A 19,497-nucleotide genomic window follows, 5' to 3' on the forward strand; every position below is an offset into this window, starting at 1 on the left:
GTTACAATGCGAACATGCATCAACGTTGGGACAATCAAAGATGGGAGGAGCCACAAGGATTTAATCAACCCTTTCGACAACAACCTCCTCCAATGTGCCATGAGTAACAACCATTCTACGATGCATCCCAAGACAATAGTTATGTGGACCTTTTCATGACAACCAACCTCCACCAATTTACTATGAGCAAGAGCCATTCCGAGGTGCGTACCAAGACAATGGATATGGTGGACCCCCTTGTAGTTACCAAAAAGCCCCACCATATGCCTATGAACCCCCTCCTCAACGTAGCTTTGAACCACCATACTCACAAGCCCCTACTACCAAACACCCTCATATGATCCTAACCCTCATCCACCATACCAACCACCTTATGAGCCATATGAACCATATATGGAACCACCCCAATTCCAACCCAATTAATTCAAAGAACCACCACCTCCATATACACCTTGTCCATATCCATTAATCTAAGAGCCATATGATCCTAATTATGTTATCCAAGCAGAACAAGAGTCAAAGGATCGTCTCAAGGAGACACTGGATCAATTTCAAGCAACTCTTCATCAATTAGAGAAAGTGGAAATCCGGAAGTACACGAAGCTCTCATGGCTAAATAATCTCAACCTGAGAACAAGGAATTGAAGTGTGTTGTGCAACAAGTGGAAAAGATGGAGAGTGTTGAACCACCACCTCCTTATTATGATGAACCACCCTCATATCATGAACCTTTCCTCCCAAATAATGAACCCTCATATCCACCCCAATCTCCAATGCATGACACTATTGGTGTTCTTTTTCAAGGGCAAAGAGAGATGAAAATGGAAGTACTAGAATTCACGGCTGCCTTGACCGAGGTAGTAAATCGATTAGCTTCCCAACATTTGGACACTCAAAGTACTCCCATGGCTACATATGGAGAATCAATAAAAGAGCCTAGCATGAAGGAGACACTAGAAACTCCATTGGACAATGAGGAACGTGACTTTGTATTGGAACAAGTGGAGGAAGCCGTAATAGTTGAAGAGGAAGAAGTGGTTGAAGACTTAGGAGACGCTGAACCTCCATGGAAATCTAGAGTTGCAGAGTATTCCTCCAAGAAGATTGAAATTGATGTCAAGAAATCCAGGGCACAACCTCCATGGCATATTCCTTATGAAGACTTGGATGGGATAGATCAAGAAGCAAGTTCCCTTGGTGATGAGGATCATGAATCAAGTCCTCCTAGTGATGAATCTACATCCACAAATGAACTCCGTGAATATGAAGACCCTTCTCTGATTGAGTCTGAGAATGATGTGGAAGTGGAAGTCCTTCGGAAAGGGTGGACGGGAGTTGAATATGCTCTGTCAAGATCATTGGAGACTTCTCTACCTAGGTTGCCATCTACTCCTTCATTTGAGTGGGTAAGACTTATCTCTCTTCGCCTTCCTATCCCACTTGAGTACAGTATTCTTGAAACAGATGGCCAACTTAGGAAGCTTTGTGGCATTAAGCGTAAGAGAAGGATGTTTAGTATTTGGAGTTGCAAATCAAGGCTCATCAAGGTCGATACTTCAAGAGCTAGATGCAAGGGTGTAGCTAGTGAACATTTGGTTGGATCTAAGAGAAGAGTTTGGTATTGCATTGAGAATTTGGATTGCTTGCCACCCGGTTGGAGCGATGATGAACAACTTACAGCTGGGTGTAGGAACAAGATTTGTGATCCCGGCATACAAAAAGATCAACTTTGGGAGCTCAAAGCTTGTGAAGAACTCCATCAAAGCTTGGGGAATTTACTGGGAATTGATAGAGCTTATTGGAAGTCCAAGCATTGGTGGCAGTTTCAAGATGAGTTCAAGCACAAGCCACCATGACAAGGAGCCCACCGAATGTCCAACTTAAGGACAATAACTAAATGTGCTAGGTGGGAGACTACCCACCATGGCATGATCGTCCTTTTCATAGCATTTCAGTAATTTAAATTAAAACTTTTTTGCTAAACTTGTTTGAAGATTTCAATTTGGAATATGGTTTTTGAGCTAAGAACACACAACCTGTGAGATTTTGAGCTTAATTATATTGTTACATTATTTAACCATGATTTTTATTCTTGTGTGTTTTCTTCCCTATGATTGCAATTGATGCGGGCGGAAATCAGCCAATTAAGAAATTAATATAAGAAATAGCGTTGTGAGTATAGTTCTTAACTAGCAAAAATCTGCATATCAATTTACAAAGGTTGTCACAAAATCAGAATAAAAATACTGGGAGTATGAATCCCAGGTCGTCTCCCAACAAGTTGACAAAAGGGTGCTATCTTATTAATCAGATGTTTTTCGAGAATTTTTTAGAGTTGATAACAAGAAATAAATAATTGTAAATTAACGTAATGAAATTTAAAAGATATTTATATATTCAGAATAAAAAGCCTTGACTGGAGAATGATTAATTGGAAGTTCTGTCCTTGTTGAAATTCTCTCAAGTGTTGTATAAAAAGGTTGTTATTTTCACTTAGTTAACCCTTACTAAATAAAGGAAAGTCAAGTGATTGAGCTAACTCTTATTCACAAATCATAGTCCTCTCCCTTGGGAAGGTCTAGCGTTAATAAATAGAGAATTAGCCAACAACTTCCAATTTAACTAATCACTTGAGCATTCCAACTCTAGGGTCTCCATTTAACCAACCCCCAAGTCAAGTTGGGAGTCTACTCCATTGACATAAAAATTACTTGCACAGAATTAAAAAGGAAATAAAAGAAAGACATGATAGACAATAACTACAAATTAATTAAAAGTAAAAGTAATCCTTTGCATTAATAAATTCTAAAAACAATCCAATTGTAACTCTGAACAAAGATTAAGGATATGGAAGAGTAAGGGAATAAAAAAACAAATTAGAATAATAACTTCTTCAACGGAGGCAATGACTCTTCAATATCCAAAGCAAAAGCATAAAACTAAAAATTATGAATGTAAAAGAAAACCTAGAGGAAGAGTAATTTTCTCTCTAAGATTCGAAACTAAAACTAAAACTACACTAATGAGAATCTCTCTTGAGTCTCTGCTCGTTCCCTGGCTCTAGTCTGTGTTTTTGGGCCAGAAACTGGGTCCAAACTCGGCCCAAAATTGCCCCCAGCATTTTCTGTGATTTCTGCAAATCGCGCATGTCACGCGTACATGTCAAGCACGCACACGCGTCGCTGGTCATCTTTGCGTGTCATGCGTACGCGTCAAGCACGCGCACGCGCACGCGCCATCTAGCAGAACTTCAATCCACGCGTACGCATCAGGTACGCGCACGCGTCATTGTAAAAATCTCCAAATTGCGCGCACGCGTGAGCCATGCATGCGCGTCAATGCTCGCTGGTCATCTCCTTTATTTCTTGTGCTCCTTCCATTTCTGCAAGCTTTCTCTCCATCCTCTAAGCCATTCCTGCCCTGTAAAGCCTGAAAATACTGAACACACAGATCACGGTATTGAATGGTATAAGGGGGATTAAAATACACAAATTAAGGTTTTAGGAAGCAAGTTTTCAACCATAGAACAAAACTAGGAAGGAGTTGTAAAACCATGCAATTCGTATGAATAAGTGTGCAAAGACTTAATGAAACCACTCAATTGAGCACAAGATTAACCATAAAATAGTGGTTTATCAAACTCCCCACTCTTAAACATTAGCATGTCCTCATGCTAAGCTCAAGGAGATCAAAAGAATAGATAGGAAAAAGTGAAACTCATGAAATGCAACCTATGTATGAATGCAACTATATGCTAAGATGATTCTGTATACTTAGTTAAAAGTAAATTAGTTCTTCAAGACAGACATAAATCAAATATCATTAATTTAAATCATACAGTAAACACAAGTAGACTTGTAAGTAGACAGCTCATGAAAGCAGGGAACATAGAATCATGCATTGAACCCTCACTGGTAGTGTATGTGCACTCTAATCACTCAAGTGTATAGGGTAATCACTCTACTCTTCTCTAGTCATGCTATCTAAACTTTGTTCTTCACCTAACCAATCAACAAATATTTAATGTACCAATGCAAACATCATGAGGTCTTTTCAAGGTTGTAATGGGGCTAAGGTAAAAGTGAGGGTATATATATGGCTAAGTGAGGTATAAATTGAATCCTTGACTAACCTATGCTCTCACCTATACATACACTCTATATAGTTCTAAAATCATGCCTAGCTACCCAAAATTCCCACTTTTGCATTACATACTCATGCATCAACTCTTCTTTACTTGTATCACCTATGCATTGATCTTTCATTAGCTTAACATTGGGATAATTTTGTCCCCTTATTTATTTATTTATTTAACTGAATATTTTTGGTTTTTTTTTTAAATATAAAAGTAAACATAACATATCAATGCACATGGATTTTCAATTTTTCTGGTCTCACATGAGTAGGTAGCCAAATTACTAATATTTTATCAAAGTAGAAACATAGCACATTCCCTTATTAACCCATGTTCCCACAATTTTCCCATACTTAGTTGGTACACAATCTCTATCTTAAGCTAACCAAAGATTCAATTTGGGGTAGTTAATTTATTTTTTCGCTTAAGCCTAGTGATGTGGTAAAATATAGAACAAATGGGGATTACATGGCTCAAGGTGGCTAACAAAGGTAATTGAAGGGGTAGGCTATTTGGGATAAGTGAGCTAATAAAATAATGGCCTCAATCATATGCAAGCATGTGAATACACTAAACATTGGACATATAGAAAAGAACAAAATAAAGATTACAATCATAGGGAAGAAAACACACAAGAATAAAATATCATGGTTAGATGATGTAACCAAACTATTAGGCTCAAAAATCTACTGGGTTGTGTGTTCTTAGCTATAATTCATGTTCTAATTTACAGTCTTCAAACAAGTTTAACAAAAAAGTTTTTAATTTAAATTAGTGAAATATTATAAAATAGAGTCTTGAAAAGAAATTTATTAATTTAACCAAGCAAACATAAATGCAAATAATCATGCAATTTATTCTATCTAACAAAAGAAAAAAAAATGTTGGTGTTAAGAAAGAGATTACCTCCGGAAGTCAGGTACGGACCGACCTCCCCACACTTAAAGCTTGGCACCGTCCTCGGTGCCATCAGTTAGGAACAAAGGGGGGCTTGTAACAGCATCTCCACCGTCGGGATTGTCATGGCTTCCGGTGCTGGTAGGTGAGGTGGAGTTCGGAGTGTCTGGTTCTTCTTCAGGTGGGTGGTTGCCAACAATCAGCTCCTTGAGGTATGTAAATTGGCGCTTGTTACAGCACTCCATTCGCTTCGCCTGCCGGTCAAGCCGGTCTAACCTCTGAAGTATCTGTAGGAGCAGCTGATTTGTTGAAGGTGCTTGTGATGTGGAAGGAGAAAGGGTGTCTCCGGTCGGGTCTGCGGTCCGGCTGATAGTGGCTGCTGGAGGTCTGATGTACTTCCCATTGGGGACAATCTGATCATCCCACGGAAGTATGGACTTGGTTTCCCCAGCTCTGTAGGAAACTCTGGCTGCCGAAACTAGATCTGAAACCAAGGCGGAAAAAGGTAGGTTGCCCGTAATCTGTACGTGTCCCATGGCGTCCCAGAGGTGTCTTGGTAGGTTAAGAGGCTGGTCTGTAAGGACACACCAGAGGAGAACAGCCATATCTGCAGTGAAGGAGAACTCGTGAGTGCTCGGAAAGACGTAATGGGACATAATCTGTGCCCACACTCGAGCCTCCAAGGTGAGTGCTAAAGCCAATATGCCCTTAGGTCGGGATCGATGGTATCCATATATCCATCTGCTGCCAGGTTGTGCTATAACTCTGAGGACGGCGTCCCAGTCAAATTGGTATGTCTGGCGTTTGAAAGAGGCTTCTTGGTATGCATCCAATCCTTCTGCAGCAGGGGGGAGATCTAAAGCTCGCTGAATGGCCTCTTTGGAAATCGGGACTTGCTTCTGACGGACATAGACAGACTGTAGGGTTGGCATGTAGAAATTGTAGTAGAATTCAACTACCCATGAAAGGTTAACCTGCCGTGGCTGTCTTCGTAAGAATCCCCATTGTCTGTGCTCAATGCGGGGCTCTACAAACTCAATAATGTGGGTAGGGAGGATGGGTAGGTGCTCATTGTTGTAGTTTCACTCAGCCAGGATGGGGAACATCTGCTCACAGTAGCGGTTAGTGAACCGCGCAGTGTCCCTTGCTGGAAAGGCTTTCTCTGTTTCATCGACCTTGATGATCCTCTTGACTCGCTTTGTGGATGGCTTGACTGATGTTGAGGATGGTTCCGCAGCTAGCACTCTTTTTGTTCCTCTCCTTGCCGGTGGTTTGGGAGCAGCTTTCTCTTTACCCTTCTTGGTTGCCATCCTGAAAAGGGAAAAGGAAAGTAACATGTAAAGCCAAGGGTTAAAACAAGGAGGAGGACAGTACAAGTAATAATTACTGCACGGTAAAGAAGGATGTCGTTAACACATGGTCGCGACTACATGTGATAAGTTCATCAATGGAAATATAGCAAGTGCATTGATAAACCATTATTTTATGATTTATATTGTGTTTAATTGAGCGGTTTTATCAAGTCTTTACCTACTTATTCATATAGATTGCATGAATTTTATAATTCCTTCCTAGTATTGTTTATGGTTGAAAACTTGCTTCCTAGAAACCTTTAATTAGTACATTTTAACTCTCCTTTCTATCACTCGATGCCATGATCCGTGTGTTAAGTGTTTCAGACTTCATAGGTCAGAAATGGCTTGGAGAATGGAGAGGAAGCTTGCAAAAATGGAAGGAACACAAGAAACTAAGGAGATGACCAGCGAACACTGACGCAACCGCATGGCTCATGCGAGCGCGCGAAATGAAGAAATCGCAGCGACGCGAACGCGTGTCTGACACAAATGCGTGGAGTGGAGTCTGCACGAATGACGCGAACGCGTAACAAGGAAAATTGCCAAATGACGCGAATGCGTGGACGACGCGTACGCGTGACCTGCGCGATCTGTAGAAATAACAGAATACGCTGGGGGCGATTTCGGGCCGCATTTTGACCTAGGTTTCGGCTCAGAAACACAGATTAAAGCTAGGGAACATGCAAAAACTCAATACGCATCCACACACATTCAGATACATCGATATTAGGATTTCTTTCAGTTTCAGATCTATATCTAGATTAGCTTTACATTAGTAGTTTAGGCTTTTGCTTTGTATTTTTTGGATGCTGAAGAGTTATTACCTCTGTGAAGACATTACTTTAGTTTGTTTCCTTATTCCTTTACTCTTATTAGTTGCTCATTGACCCTATTCAATTAAGTATGTTGCATTTTGAATTTATTAATATATAGAGCTATTTTTATTTTTAATTAATTATTAATTCTCTGGTGCACGAAATTGTGATCTCAGGCAATGATGAGATATTTTGGAGGAAAAATAAATTTCTCCCAAAACACACAAATCTAACCGGCAAGTGCACCGGGTCGCATCAAGTAATAAAAACTCACGGGAGTGAGGTCGATCCCACAGGGATTGAAGGATTGAGCAATTTTAGTTTAGTGGTTGATTTAGTCAAGCGAATCGAGTGTTGGTTGGGTGATTTGTGATTTGCAGAATGTAAATTGCATGAAAGTAAAGAGTGCAGGAAATTAAATTGCTGAATCTTAAGGAACAAGAAATTAAATAGCAGAAACTTAGAGTGCAAGAAATGTAAATTGCGGAATCTTAAAGCGCAAGGAATGTAAATTGCTTGAAATGTAAAGGGGATTGGGATGTGGATTTGCAGAAATTAAACAAGGAAAAATTAAATTGCATCAAACAGAAGAGGGAAAGGGAATTAGGATTGAACCGGATATGAAGCAGAAAAGTAAATGAACGTAGAAGGCAGTAAACAGAGAAGTGAAATGAGAAATTCAGATCTCAGGTCCCAGAGACTAGAAAACCAAGTCTAGATATCAATGCCTTCCTAGATCCAACAAGAACAATTGAAAGGGAATTGTAAATTGCAAAGAGAATAGATGAAGAGCAATTAACCGGAAATAAAATTCAATTAACAGTAAAGAAACAGAGAGATCCAAGATTGAGATTGAAACAGAATTTCTTCAATTCTCCAATCCAAGATCCAAGACAAGTGTAAAATGAAATTGAAAGCAATGAAAGCAAAGAAATTAAAGTTCACTAAATAACAAAAGCTCTCCGAAAACTATTATGAAAATTCCAAAAGGAAAGCTCTCCGAAGAACTTGAATTCTATCCTATTTATACACTTTCTTCCAATGATCTTCAAGCCTTGAGTTGGGCCTTTGCTCTTGGTGGAATTGGGTTGAAAGAGGCCTTGGTTGATTGCTCTTGAAGTTTGGAGAAGAACCGAAGTGAACCAATTGAACCGGTTTTGAGGTTAGCAAAAGTTGGACCAAAAGTTTGAGCCAAAGTTAGGGGTCTAACTTTGGCTCCAACTTTTCATAGCAGCCAGCACAATTTGCTGGTATGAACGTTGGTGCCAACGTTAGGGGTCTAACTTTGACCCTAACGTTGGCAATGCCTTGTGTGCTAGTGGCGCCAACGTTAGCCACCAAGTTAGGGGGCTAACGTTGGCGCAAACTTTTGCTCCTTCCCCATTGTAATTCATGTGCCAACGTTAGCCTCCAAGTTAGGGGGCTAACGTTGGCGCAAACGTTGGATGGCCAGGGAGGAATTCATGTGCCAACGTTAGCCTCAAAGTTAGGGGGCTAACATTGGCGCAAACTTTTGGTGCCCAGGGGAGAAATCCATGTGCCAACGTTAGCCTCAAAGTTAGGGGGCTAACGTTGGCGCAAACTTTTGAAGCCCAGGGGAGAATTTTCAAGTTCCAACGTTAGCCTCCAAGTTAGGGGGCTAACGTTGGGGCTAACTTTTCAACCAAAAGTTTGTGCAAAAGTTTGATGCTAACTTTAGGTCCAGCTTCTTGCTTCCTGGTTCAATTTCACTTATTCCATTGTCCTCTCTTCACTCCTAGCCATTCCTTCTTGCTTTAACCTTTCTCCAAGCCTTCTTCACCTATCATTAATCAACCAAACTCATCAAAGCTATGCTCAAAATCATGAGGTATTCAATCTTTCATAATATGCAAAAAATATAGCATAAAACCTCATGAAATGGCATGAATTCATATATGGTTGGTTCAATCAAGGGAAACATGAAAATCTACTCAATTAGCTTGCTTGTAGCTCAAGAAAGTGCATAATTCTAATGAAAACAAAAGAAAAAGACTAGCTAAAATAGGCTAGGATGACTTGTCATCACAACACCAAACTTAAAGCTTGCTTGTCCCCAAGCAAGAAAAGATTTATTGAGAAGAAAGAATGAAATAGAAGAGGATGTTCATGCTAGCAGAGTATTATTGATAGTTCATGGGGTTTTGTGTGGATATGCCAATACTCACTTCTTATTGACTCCTAGGCCTAGAAAGTCTCCTTCAAGCTTCAAGTGACATAATGCTATGACCTCTCATTATTCCTTTATCCTTGGCTATTACTTTGTTCATAAGCTTTATTTGAGTGTCATGTGTAGCAAGTTCATTTTCTTTTCTTTATACTTGACACATTATTCACCATAGACACTTGGCTCACATTCCTTCTTAAAACATTGATGCCCAGCACCTCTTTGGGTTACTAAATGCCTTGTAGTTAGGTTGCTCTTGATAGTGGACTTTCAGCTGATGATCCCGGGTTAGTTAACCCAAGTCACCAAGTGTTGATGCACTCCAAAGAGCCTAATAATCCAAGCAGATCCTAATACAAAGACACCACAGACATATATTCTAAGGTTCAAGCTATTGGTGTCCAGCTTTGTTTCTTTTTGTTTTTCTTTTGTTTTGCCACTTTTTTGGCTATCCCTTTTTTTTCTTTCCTCCCTTTTTTTTTTTCTTTCTAACCAAGGAATTTAATTCAATTGAGATTCATAGACAGTAAGCCACTCTTTACTTAGAAGGAGATATCCTGGCTCTTTATTCACTAAAAGTGAGCTAATATACAATCACACACATACCACCACTTACTTTTATTCTACTTCTATCTAACAGAGACTATCTTGCTTCACATTCAAACTGTTCTTTTATTGAATTAAAAGTGCAGGGGACAAACATGCTTTTTGTCAAGTGAAAATAAACACACAAGCACACACATAAACTAGTTTACTTATTCTAAGAGAAATTTGAATCTGTTTGAACTAAATGAACACTTTAACAAGACATCAATCAAAAGTATTCTTTAACAGCAAAGGTTAAGTATAGATACAACCTATTGGTTTGCATTTCTTTTGTTCTTCTTTCTGTTGTGCTCCTTTTTGAGTCTTGATGCATGGTATCTTCAATTGGTGGTTAGCTCCTAGACTTAATTCCTTGCTACTTCTTCTGATTCAACAGGTTAACTCCGGGCAAACTTTTGTGTCCTTGCTAAAGGTTATGAAATTGAGGCTAAACAAAAATAGTTGAGTTGTTGAATAATCTGTTTGATTGCTTGGAACTAGCAATGTGCAGGAAGTTAGAATGAAGTTTTGGTGGAACACCAAACTTAGCATCTTGCATTCTCCTTTCGATTGTTTTTGGTGTGCAACACCAAACTTAGCTTCTCGCAATACATAGCAGTTATCCAACATTCTTATTGAAAAAGTTATGAAAAGAAGACTACCTCCGGTTGGGTTGCCTCCCAACAAGCGCTCTTTTATTGTCACTAGCTTGACATCTTTCAATTCTTTTTAAGAGGGCTGTAGGTGTTGAACCTCTTTTTCCTTATCCAATTGTCCTCCCAAATACAGCTTTGCTCTATGACCATTTGTTGTGAATTGATTATTTGTTGCCTCATCTAGCAGTTCAATACTCCCATAGGGAAAAACCTTTGTCACCAAGTATGGGCCAGTCCATTTAGACTTCAGTTTGCCAGGAAAAATTTTAAGCCTCGAATTATACAGGAGCACTTGCTGTCCTGGCTTGAATTCCTTCTTTGTGATCTTCTTGTCATGCCACTTCTTAGCTTTCTCCTTGTATATCTTCGCACTTTCATAAGCCTCTAGTCTAAATTCATCCAACTCATTTAGTTGTAACAACCTTTTTTCTCCTGCAGCTTGGGGATCAAGGTTGAGGAGTTTAGTGGCCCAAAAAGCTCTGTGTTCAAGCTCTACAGGGAGGTGGCAGGATTTTCCATACAATAGCTGAAAGGGTGACTTGCCAATAGGAGTTTTAAAAGCTATCCTATATGCCCACAATGCATCCTCTAGCTTTCTAGCCCAATCTTTTCTTGTGATTCCCACTGTTTTCTCTAGGATCTTCTTTAATTCTCTATTTGCAAGTTCAGCTTGGCCGTTAGTCTGAGGATGATAAGGTGTGGCTACTTTGTGAATTACTCCATATTTGTGAAGGAGTTTCTCCATTTGTTTGTTGCAAAAGTGACTACCACCATCACTAATAAGACCCTTGGGCACTCCATACCTAGTGAAGATGTGCTTTTTAAGGAATTGGAGGACGATCTGTGCATCACAGGTGGTTGTGGCTATGGCTTCCACCCACTTTGAGACATACTCCACTGCTACCAGGATGTATCTAAAAGAATAGGAAGGAGGAAAAGGCCCCATGAAATCAATTCCCCATAGATCGAACAATTCTAATTCTAGGATAAAGTTTTGAGGCATCTCATTCCTTCTTGTTAATCCTCCTGCTTTCTGGCATTCATTACATTGGTGTACATATTCTCTGGCATCCTTGAAGATAGTTGGCCAATAGAAGCCACTCTGCAGTATTTTTGCGGCTGTTTTTCTGGGCCAAAGTGTCCACCATAGGCTGAACCATGACAATGCCACAAGATGTCCCTCACTTCACTTTCAGGAATACACCTTCTGATCACTCCATCAGAGCATCTCTTGAATAAGAAGGGTTCATCCCATGAAAACTTCTTTGCTTCATTGATCAACTTCTTCACTTGTTGCTTAGAGAATTCTTGCGGTATCTTCCTTCCCACTTTGTAATTTGCTATGTCAGCAAACCAAGGTGCTTGCTGGATCTGCAGAAGGTGCTCATCTGGGAAGCTTTCATTTATGGGCTGGGATGCTTTTTGACTTGTTTCTTGTGGTAGCCTTGACAGATGATCAGCGACCTGATTTTCAGTGCCCTTCCTATCTCTTATCTCAATGTCGAATTCTTGTAGGAGCAGTATCCACCTGATGAGTCTTGGTTTAGCATCCTGCTTTGACATCAAATAGTTAAGTGCAGCATGATCAGTGTAAACCACAACTTTGGATCCTATCAGATATGATCTAAACTTATCAAATGCATAGACTACAGCTAGCAACTCTTTTTCTGTTGTAGTGTAATTTCTTTGGGCCTCATTCAACACTTTACTTGCATAATATATGACATGATGCAAATTTCCCTTCTTTTGTCCAAGTACAGCACTAATTGCAATGTCACTTGCATCACACATGAGTTCAAAAGGTAATTCTCAATCTGGAGGTGTGATGATTGGTGCTGTTGTGAGTCTATTTTTTAAAGTTTCAAAGGCATGCTGGCAGTTTTCATCAAAAACAAAAGGGTTATCAAGCATTAACAGATTACTCAAAGGTTTGGCTATTTTTGAAAAGTCCTTGATAAACCTTCTGTAAAATCCGGCATGCCCCAAGAAACTTCTAACAGATTTCACATTAATTGGTGGAGGGAGTTTTTCTATGATCTCAACCTTTGCCTTATCAACCTCTATCCCTTTTCTTGAAACCTTATGGCCAAGAACAATCCCTTCGGGTACCATGAAATGGCATTTCTCCCAGTTTAAAACCAAATTAGTTTCTTGGCACCGTTTCAAGACAAGAGTTAAATGGTTTAGGCAAGCATTGAAATTATCACCAAAAACAGAGAAGTCATCCATGAAGACTTCTAAAAATTTTTCGACCATATCAGAGAAAATGGAGAGCATACACCTTTGAAATGTGGCAGGGGCGTTGCAGAGCCCAAAGGGCATCCTCCGATATGCAAAAACTCCAAATGGACATGTAAAGGCAGTTTTCTCTTGGTCCTTGGGGTCCACCACGATCTGATTATACCCAGAATATCCGTCCAAAAAGCAGTAATAGGCATGGCCGGCTAACCTTTCCAGCATCTGATCAATGAATGGGAGAGGGAAATGATCCTTCCTGGTGGCATCATTTAATCTTCTATAGTCTATGCACATCCTCCACCCAGTCACTGTTCTAGTAGGGATCAACTCATTCTTCTCATTAGTGATGACCATCATTCCTCCCTTCTTTGGTACAACTTGAACCGGGCTCACCCATGGGCTGTCAGATATTGGGAAAATTATCCCTGCATTCCACAACTTCATTACTTCCTTCTGGACAACTTCCTTCATTGTGGGATTTAGTCTTCTTTGCGGTTGAACCACTGGTTTGGAATTATCTTCCAAGAGGATCTTATGCATACATACTGCAGGGCTGATTCCCTTCAGGTCATCAATGGTCCATCCTAAAGCATCTTTATGAGCTTTGAGTACGTCAAGAAGTTCTCCTTCTTCCTTCTTTGTCAGGGATGAATTAATGATTACTGGGAAGCTCTCCGATGTGCCAAGGAATGCATATTTGAGATGGGTGGGTAAAGGTTTCAGTTCTTGTTTTCGTACATCTTCCTTCTTATCTTGTCTTTCATCTTGCTCAGTAGAGGTCTCAGCCACTTGTTCCTCTGTTGCCCCTTGATTTCCTTCTTGCTCTTGAAAATTTTCTTCCAATGTTTCTTCCACCCAACTGTCTATCATATCCACTCTTACGTAATCCTCTTGCTCAGGAGCGTTTTGCATTGATTTGAACACATTTATGATCATTTGTTCATTATGGACCCTGAAGGTCATTTCTCCTTTTTCTACATCAATGATGGCCCTTGCTGTGTGTAGAAATGGCCTTCCCAGAATGATTGAGTCGATTCCTTCTTCTTCAGTGTCCAAAATTACAAAATCTGCTGGGAAAATGAACTCCCCAACCTTCACCAATAGATTCTCCACAATTCCATTGGGTGTCTTGATTGATCTGTCAGCCATGACTAGTGACATCCTGGTGGGTTTAAGTTCCTCTATGGCAAGTTTTCTCATCATTGAGAGAGGCATTAAATTGATGCTGGCACCCAGGTCGCAGAGAGCCTTGTTGAGAATTATCTTGCCAATAGTGCATGAGACTACAAAGCTTCCCAGATCCTTAAGTTTTGGTGGAATACCCCGTTGAATCACAGCACTGCATTCCTCGGTGAGTAATATGGTTTCCCTTTCAAGCCAACTTCTTTTCTTGTTGATAAGATCCTTCAGAAATTTGGAATATAGAGGCATTTGCTCAAGTGCTTCAGCCAAGGGAATATTGATTTCCAGCTTCTTAAAAATCTCAAGGAATTTGTGAAAATGCTGGTCTTTAACCTCTTTGTTGAACCTCTGGGGATATGGCAGTGGAGGTGTGATGCTTTTTCCTATTTGCTGCTGCCCCTGAGCTACTTCCTTTGAGCTATGTGACTGGTTGCCCTTCTCTTTGAGTTTCTCAGTGCCTTTGTTTGGCATCACAACTTGCTTCTTAGCCTCATCTGCCTTTGTTTGCTTCTCATCCTCGGTTGGTTCTTTGATGTTCTCTGCTTGCTTCTTTGTAGTGTCATTGTTGCTTATCAATGTTCTCCCACTCCTTAATTGTATTGCCTTGCATTCCTCCTTGGGATTTGGAATTGTGTCACTGGGCAGTGAGTTTGAAGGTCTCTCAACAGATACTTGCTTGGAGAGTTGCCCCATCTGTCTCTCTAGGCTCTTCAGGGAGGCTTCTTGATTCTTGGTTACCATTTCTTGGTGTTTCAACATTTTGTCTATCATGGCCTCCAAGTGAGTGATTCTTTGGGCTTCAGGTGATACTTGAGGTGGGTTATGAGATGTGGGTGGTGGATGGTAGGCATTTTGGTTGGTGGGTTGGTTATTAGATTGGTATTGGTTGAGGTTGGGGTAGTTGTTTTGAGGTTTTCTGTAGGGGTTTTAGTTAGTTTGTTGCTGGTTGTGGTTTTGGTTGCTTCTTGGGTTGTGTTGGTTTGAGTTCCTCTGCCATGGTTGTTGGTTTTGGGTATGGTTATCTCCCCATCTGAGGTTTGGGTGGTTTTTCCAGGATGGATTGTATGTATCACCATACACTTCATTTGGTCCTTGGTTGTGCATATAATGTACTTGCTCTTGTTGTTGTTCTTCTTGAGTTTCTTCACTCTGTCCCCATGTGGTTGATGGTTGGCTGGTGTTAACTGCTGCAACTTGGAGACTATCAATCCTCTTGGCCATTTGCTCAAATTGTTGTTGAATTTGCTGCTGCATCATCTTGTTTTGAGCCAGGATTGAATCCACTCCTTCTAGCTCCATTACTCCTCTCCTTTGTGATGGTTGGCGGCCTCTTTGATGGGCAAAGAAATATTGGTTGTTGGACACCATATCAATGAGTTCTTGAGCTTCTTCTGCAGTTTTCATGAGTTGCAAGGAACCTCCAGCTGAATGATCCAAAGCTTCCTGGGATTTCAGTGTCAAGCCTTCATAGAAGTTTTGAAGCTTCTCCCACTCATTAAACATGGCAGGGGGACATTTCCTGATCAGAGCCTTGTACCTCTCCCATGCCTCATAGATGGGTTCGGCCTCCATTTGTGTAAATGTTTGTACCTCAGCCTTTAACCTTATAATCCTCTGAGGTGGATAAAATTTGGCAAGAAACTTAGTTACCAAATCATCCCAGCTGTTAATGCTGTCCCTTGGAAACGATTCCAACCATTGAGTGGCCTTGTCCCTAAGAGAAAATGGGAATAGCATCAGTTTGTAACTGTCAGGGGGCACTCCATTAGTTTTGACAGTGTTGCATATCCTCAAGAAAGTGGATAAATGTTGGTGTGGGTCCTCAAGTGGTCCTCCACCAAAAGAGCAATTGTTCTGAACCAAAGTGATGAGTTGTGGCTTGAGTTCAAAATTGTTGGCATTGACATTTGGAGCCAAGATGCTGCTCCCACAATGTCTAGGATTTGCAAAGGTATAGGAAGCCAAAACTCTCCTCTGGGGTGGGTTGCCATTGTTGTTGTCTTCTCCACCTGGTGGATTGGTTAAATGTTCCTCCATCTCTTGGAATTCTTCGTCTGATTCCTCTTCTCCAATAATATTTTTCCCTCTTTCAGCTCTTCTTAACCTCCTGAGAGTTCTTTCGTCTTGTTCATGAAAATTGGGTATGGTTCTTCTTGTACCTGACATACAAGCAGAGCATGAGAAATGCACAAAACCAGTGACACTTCAATTTACTGCCAGATTGAAGTGTTAGTTAGTTTAAGCAAAAAATCAAACAGTTAGTGGGTCAATCAAAATTAAAGAAAAAGTGCTTGATCTAGATTACCACCTCACTTAATCATTGTCAATCTAATCAATCCCCGGCAACGGCGCCAAAAACTTGATGAGATATTTTGGAGGAAAAATAAATTTCTCCCAAAACACACAAATCTAACCGGCAAGTGCACCGGGTCGCATCAAGTAATAAAAACTCACGGGAGTGAGGTCGATCCCACAGGGATTGAAGGATTGAGCAATTTCAGTTTAGTGGTTGATTTAGTCAAGCGAATCGAGTGTTGGTTGGGTGATTTGTGATTTGCAGAATGTAAATTGCATGAAAGTAAAGAGTGCAGGAAATTAAATTGCTGAATCTTAAGGAACAAGAAATTAAATAGCAGAAACTTAGAGTGCAAGAAATGTAAATTGCGGAATCTTAAAGCGCAAGGAATGTAAATTGCTTGAAATGTAAAGGGGATTGGGATGTGGATTTGCAGAAATTAAACAAGGAAAAATTAAATTGCATCAAACAGAAGAGGGAAAGGGAATTGGGATTGAACCGGATATGAAGCAGAAAAGTAAATGAACGTAGAAGGCAGTAAACAGAGAAGTGAAATGAGAAATTCAGATCTCAGGTCCCAGAGACTAGAAAACCAAGTCTAGATCTCAATGCCTTCCTAGATCCAACAAGAACAATTGAAAGGGAATTGTAAATTGCAAAGAGAATAGATGAAGAGCAATTAACCAGAAATAAAATTCAATTAACAGTAAAGAAACAGAGAGATCCAAGATTGAGATTGAAACAGAATTTCTTCAATTCTCCAATCCAAGATCCAAGACAAGTGTAAAATGAAATTGAAAGCAATGAAAGCAAAGAAATTAAAGTTCACTAAATAACAAAAGCTCTCCGAAAACTATTATAAAAATTCCAAAAGGAAAGCTCTCCGAAGAACTTGAATTCTATCCTATTTATACACTTTCTTCCAATGATCTTCAAGCCTTGAGTTGGGCCTTTGCTCTTGGTGGAATTGGGTTAAAAGAGGCCTTGGTTGATTGCTCTTGAAGTTTGGAGAAGAACCGAAGTGAACCAATTGAACCGGTTTTGAGGTTAGCAAAAGTTGGACCAAAAGTTTGAGCCAAAGTTAGGGGTCTAACTTTGGCTCTAACTTTTCATAGCAGCCAGCACAATTTGCTGGTATGAACGTTGGTGCCAACGTTAGGGGTCTAACTTTGACCCTAACGTTGGCAATGCCTTGTGTGCTAGTGGCGCCAACGTTAGCCACCAAGTTAGGGGGCTAACGTTGGCGCAAACTTTTGCTCCTTCCCCATTGTAATTCATGTGCCAACGTTAGCCTCCAAGTTAGGGGGCTAACGTTGGCGCAAACGTTGGATGGCCAGGGAGGAATTCATGTGCCAACGTTAGCCTCAAAGTTAGGGGGCTAACGTTGGCGCAAACTTTTGGTGCCCAGGGGAGAAATCCATGTGCCAACGTTAGCCTCAAAGTTAGGGGGCTAACGTTGGCGCAAACTTTTGAAGCCCAGGGGAGAATTTTCAAGTTCCAACGTTAGCCTCCAAGTTAGGGGGCTAACGTTGGGGCTAACTTTTCAACCAAAAGTTTGTGCAAAAGTTTGATGCTAACTTTAGGTCCAGCTTCTTGCTTCCTGGTTCAATTTCACTTATTCCATTGTCCTCTCTTCACTCCTAGCCATTCCTTCTTGCTTCAACCTTTCTCCAAGCCTTCTTCACCTATCATTAATCAACCAAACTCATCAAAGCTATGCTCAAAATCATGAGGTATTCAATCTTTCATAATATGCAACAAATATAGCATAAAACCTCATGAAATGGCATGAATTCATATATGGTTGGTTCAATCAAGGGAAACATGAAAATCTACTCAATTAGCTTGCTTGTAGCTCAAGAAAGTGCATAATTCTAATGAAAACAAAAGAAAAAGACTAGCTAAAATAGGCTAGGATGACTTGTCATCAGGCAACGGTGCCAAAAACTATGTATGCACGTCTTAATAAATCGTTTTTCATTCACAACTTTGATACAACTAACCAGCAAGTGCACTGGGTCGTCCAAGTAATAAACCTTACGTGAGTAAGGGTCGATCCCACGGAGATTGTTGGTATGAAGCAAGCTATGGTCACCTTGTAGATCTCAGTCAGGCGGATTTAAAATAGTTATGGAGTTTTCGAAAATATATACTAAAATAAGGATAGAAATACTTATGTAAATCATTGGTGAGAATTTCAGATAAGCGCATAGAGATGCTTTCGTTCCTCTGAACCTCTGCTTTCCTGCTGTCTTCATCCAATCAATCCTAATCTTTTCCATGGCTGGCTTTATGTAAGGACATCACCTTTGTCAATGGCTACTTTTTATCCTCTCTGGAAAATGGTCCGATGCGCTGTCATTGCATGGCTAATCGTCTGGAGGCATCACCCTTGCCAATGGCTGCATCCCATCCTCTTGTGAAAATGGTCCAAATGCTCTGTCACAGCACGGCTAATCATCTGAGGTTCTCGATCATACTGGAATAGGATTCACCCTCCTTTTGCGTCTGTCACTACGCCCAGCACTCGCGAGTTTGAAGTTCGTCACAGTCATTCAATCCCAGAGTCCTACTCGGAATACCACAAACAAGGTTTAGACTTTTCGGACTCTCATGAATGCCACCATCAATCTAGCTTATACCACGAAGATTCTGATTAAGAGATCCAAGATATACTCATTCAATCTAAGGTAGAACGGAAGTGGTTGTCAGGCACGCGTTCATAGGGAATGATGATGATTGTCACGTTCATCATATTCAGGTTGAAGTGCGAATGAATTCTTAGAAGCAGAATAAGTTGAATTGAATAGAAAAACAGTAGTACTTTGCATTAATCTTTGAGGAACAGCAGAGCTCCACACCTTAATCTATGGAGTGTAGAAACTCTACCGTTGAAAATACATAAGTGAAAGGTCCAGGCATGGCCGAATGGCCAGCCCCCAAAACGTGATCACAGGATCAAAAATACAATCCAGGATCTAATACAATAGTAAGAAGTCCTATTTATAATAAACTAGCTACTAGGGTTTACGAAAGTAAGTAATTGATGCATAAATCCACTTCCGGGGCCCACTTGGTGTGTGCTTGGGCTGAGCTTGAATGTTACACGTGCAGAGGCTCTTTCTGGAGTTGAACACCAGTTTGTAACATATT

General features: G+C 40.4%; 1 protein-coding gene across 1 annotated transcript in view; it reads left to right on the forward strand.

The window, feature by feature from the left end:
- Positions 1 to 19,497, forward strand: part of LOC148574337 (uncharacterized) — a 52,102-nt gene that overhangs the window by 1,894 nt on the left and 30,711 nt on the right. The window contains 2 exon segments of the mRNA XM_088505887.1: positions 509 to 595; positions 598 to 1,406. Coding sequence (XP_088362013.1) covers positions 509 to 595; positions 598 to 1,406 — 896 coding nt within the window.

Source organism: Arachis ipaensis, chromosome B2 (genome assembly GCF_059453495.1).
Source record: "Arachis ipaensis isolate K30076 ecotype BB chromosome B2, ASM5945349v1, whole genome shotgun sequence".
Lineage (NCBI taxonomy): Eukaryota > Viridiplantae > Streptophyta > Magnoliopsida > Fabales > Fabaceae > Arachis > Arachis ipaensis.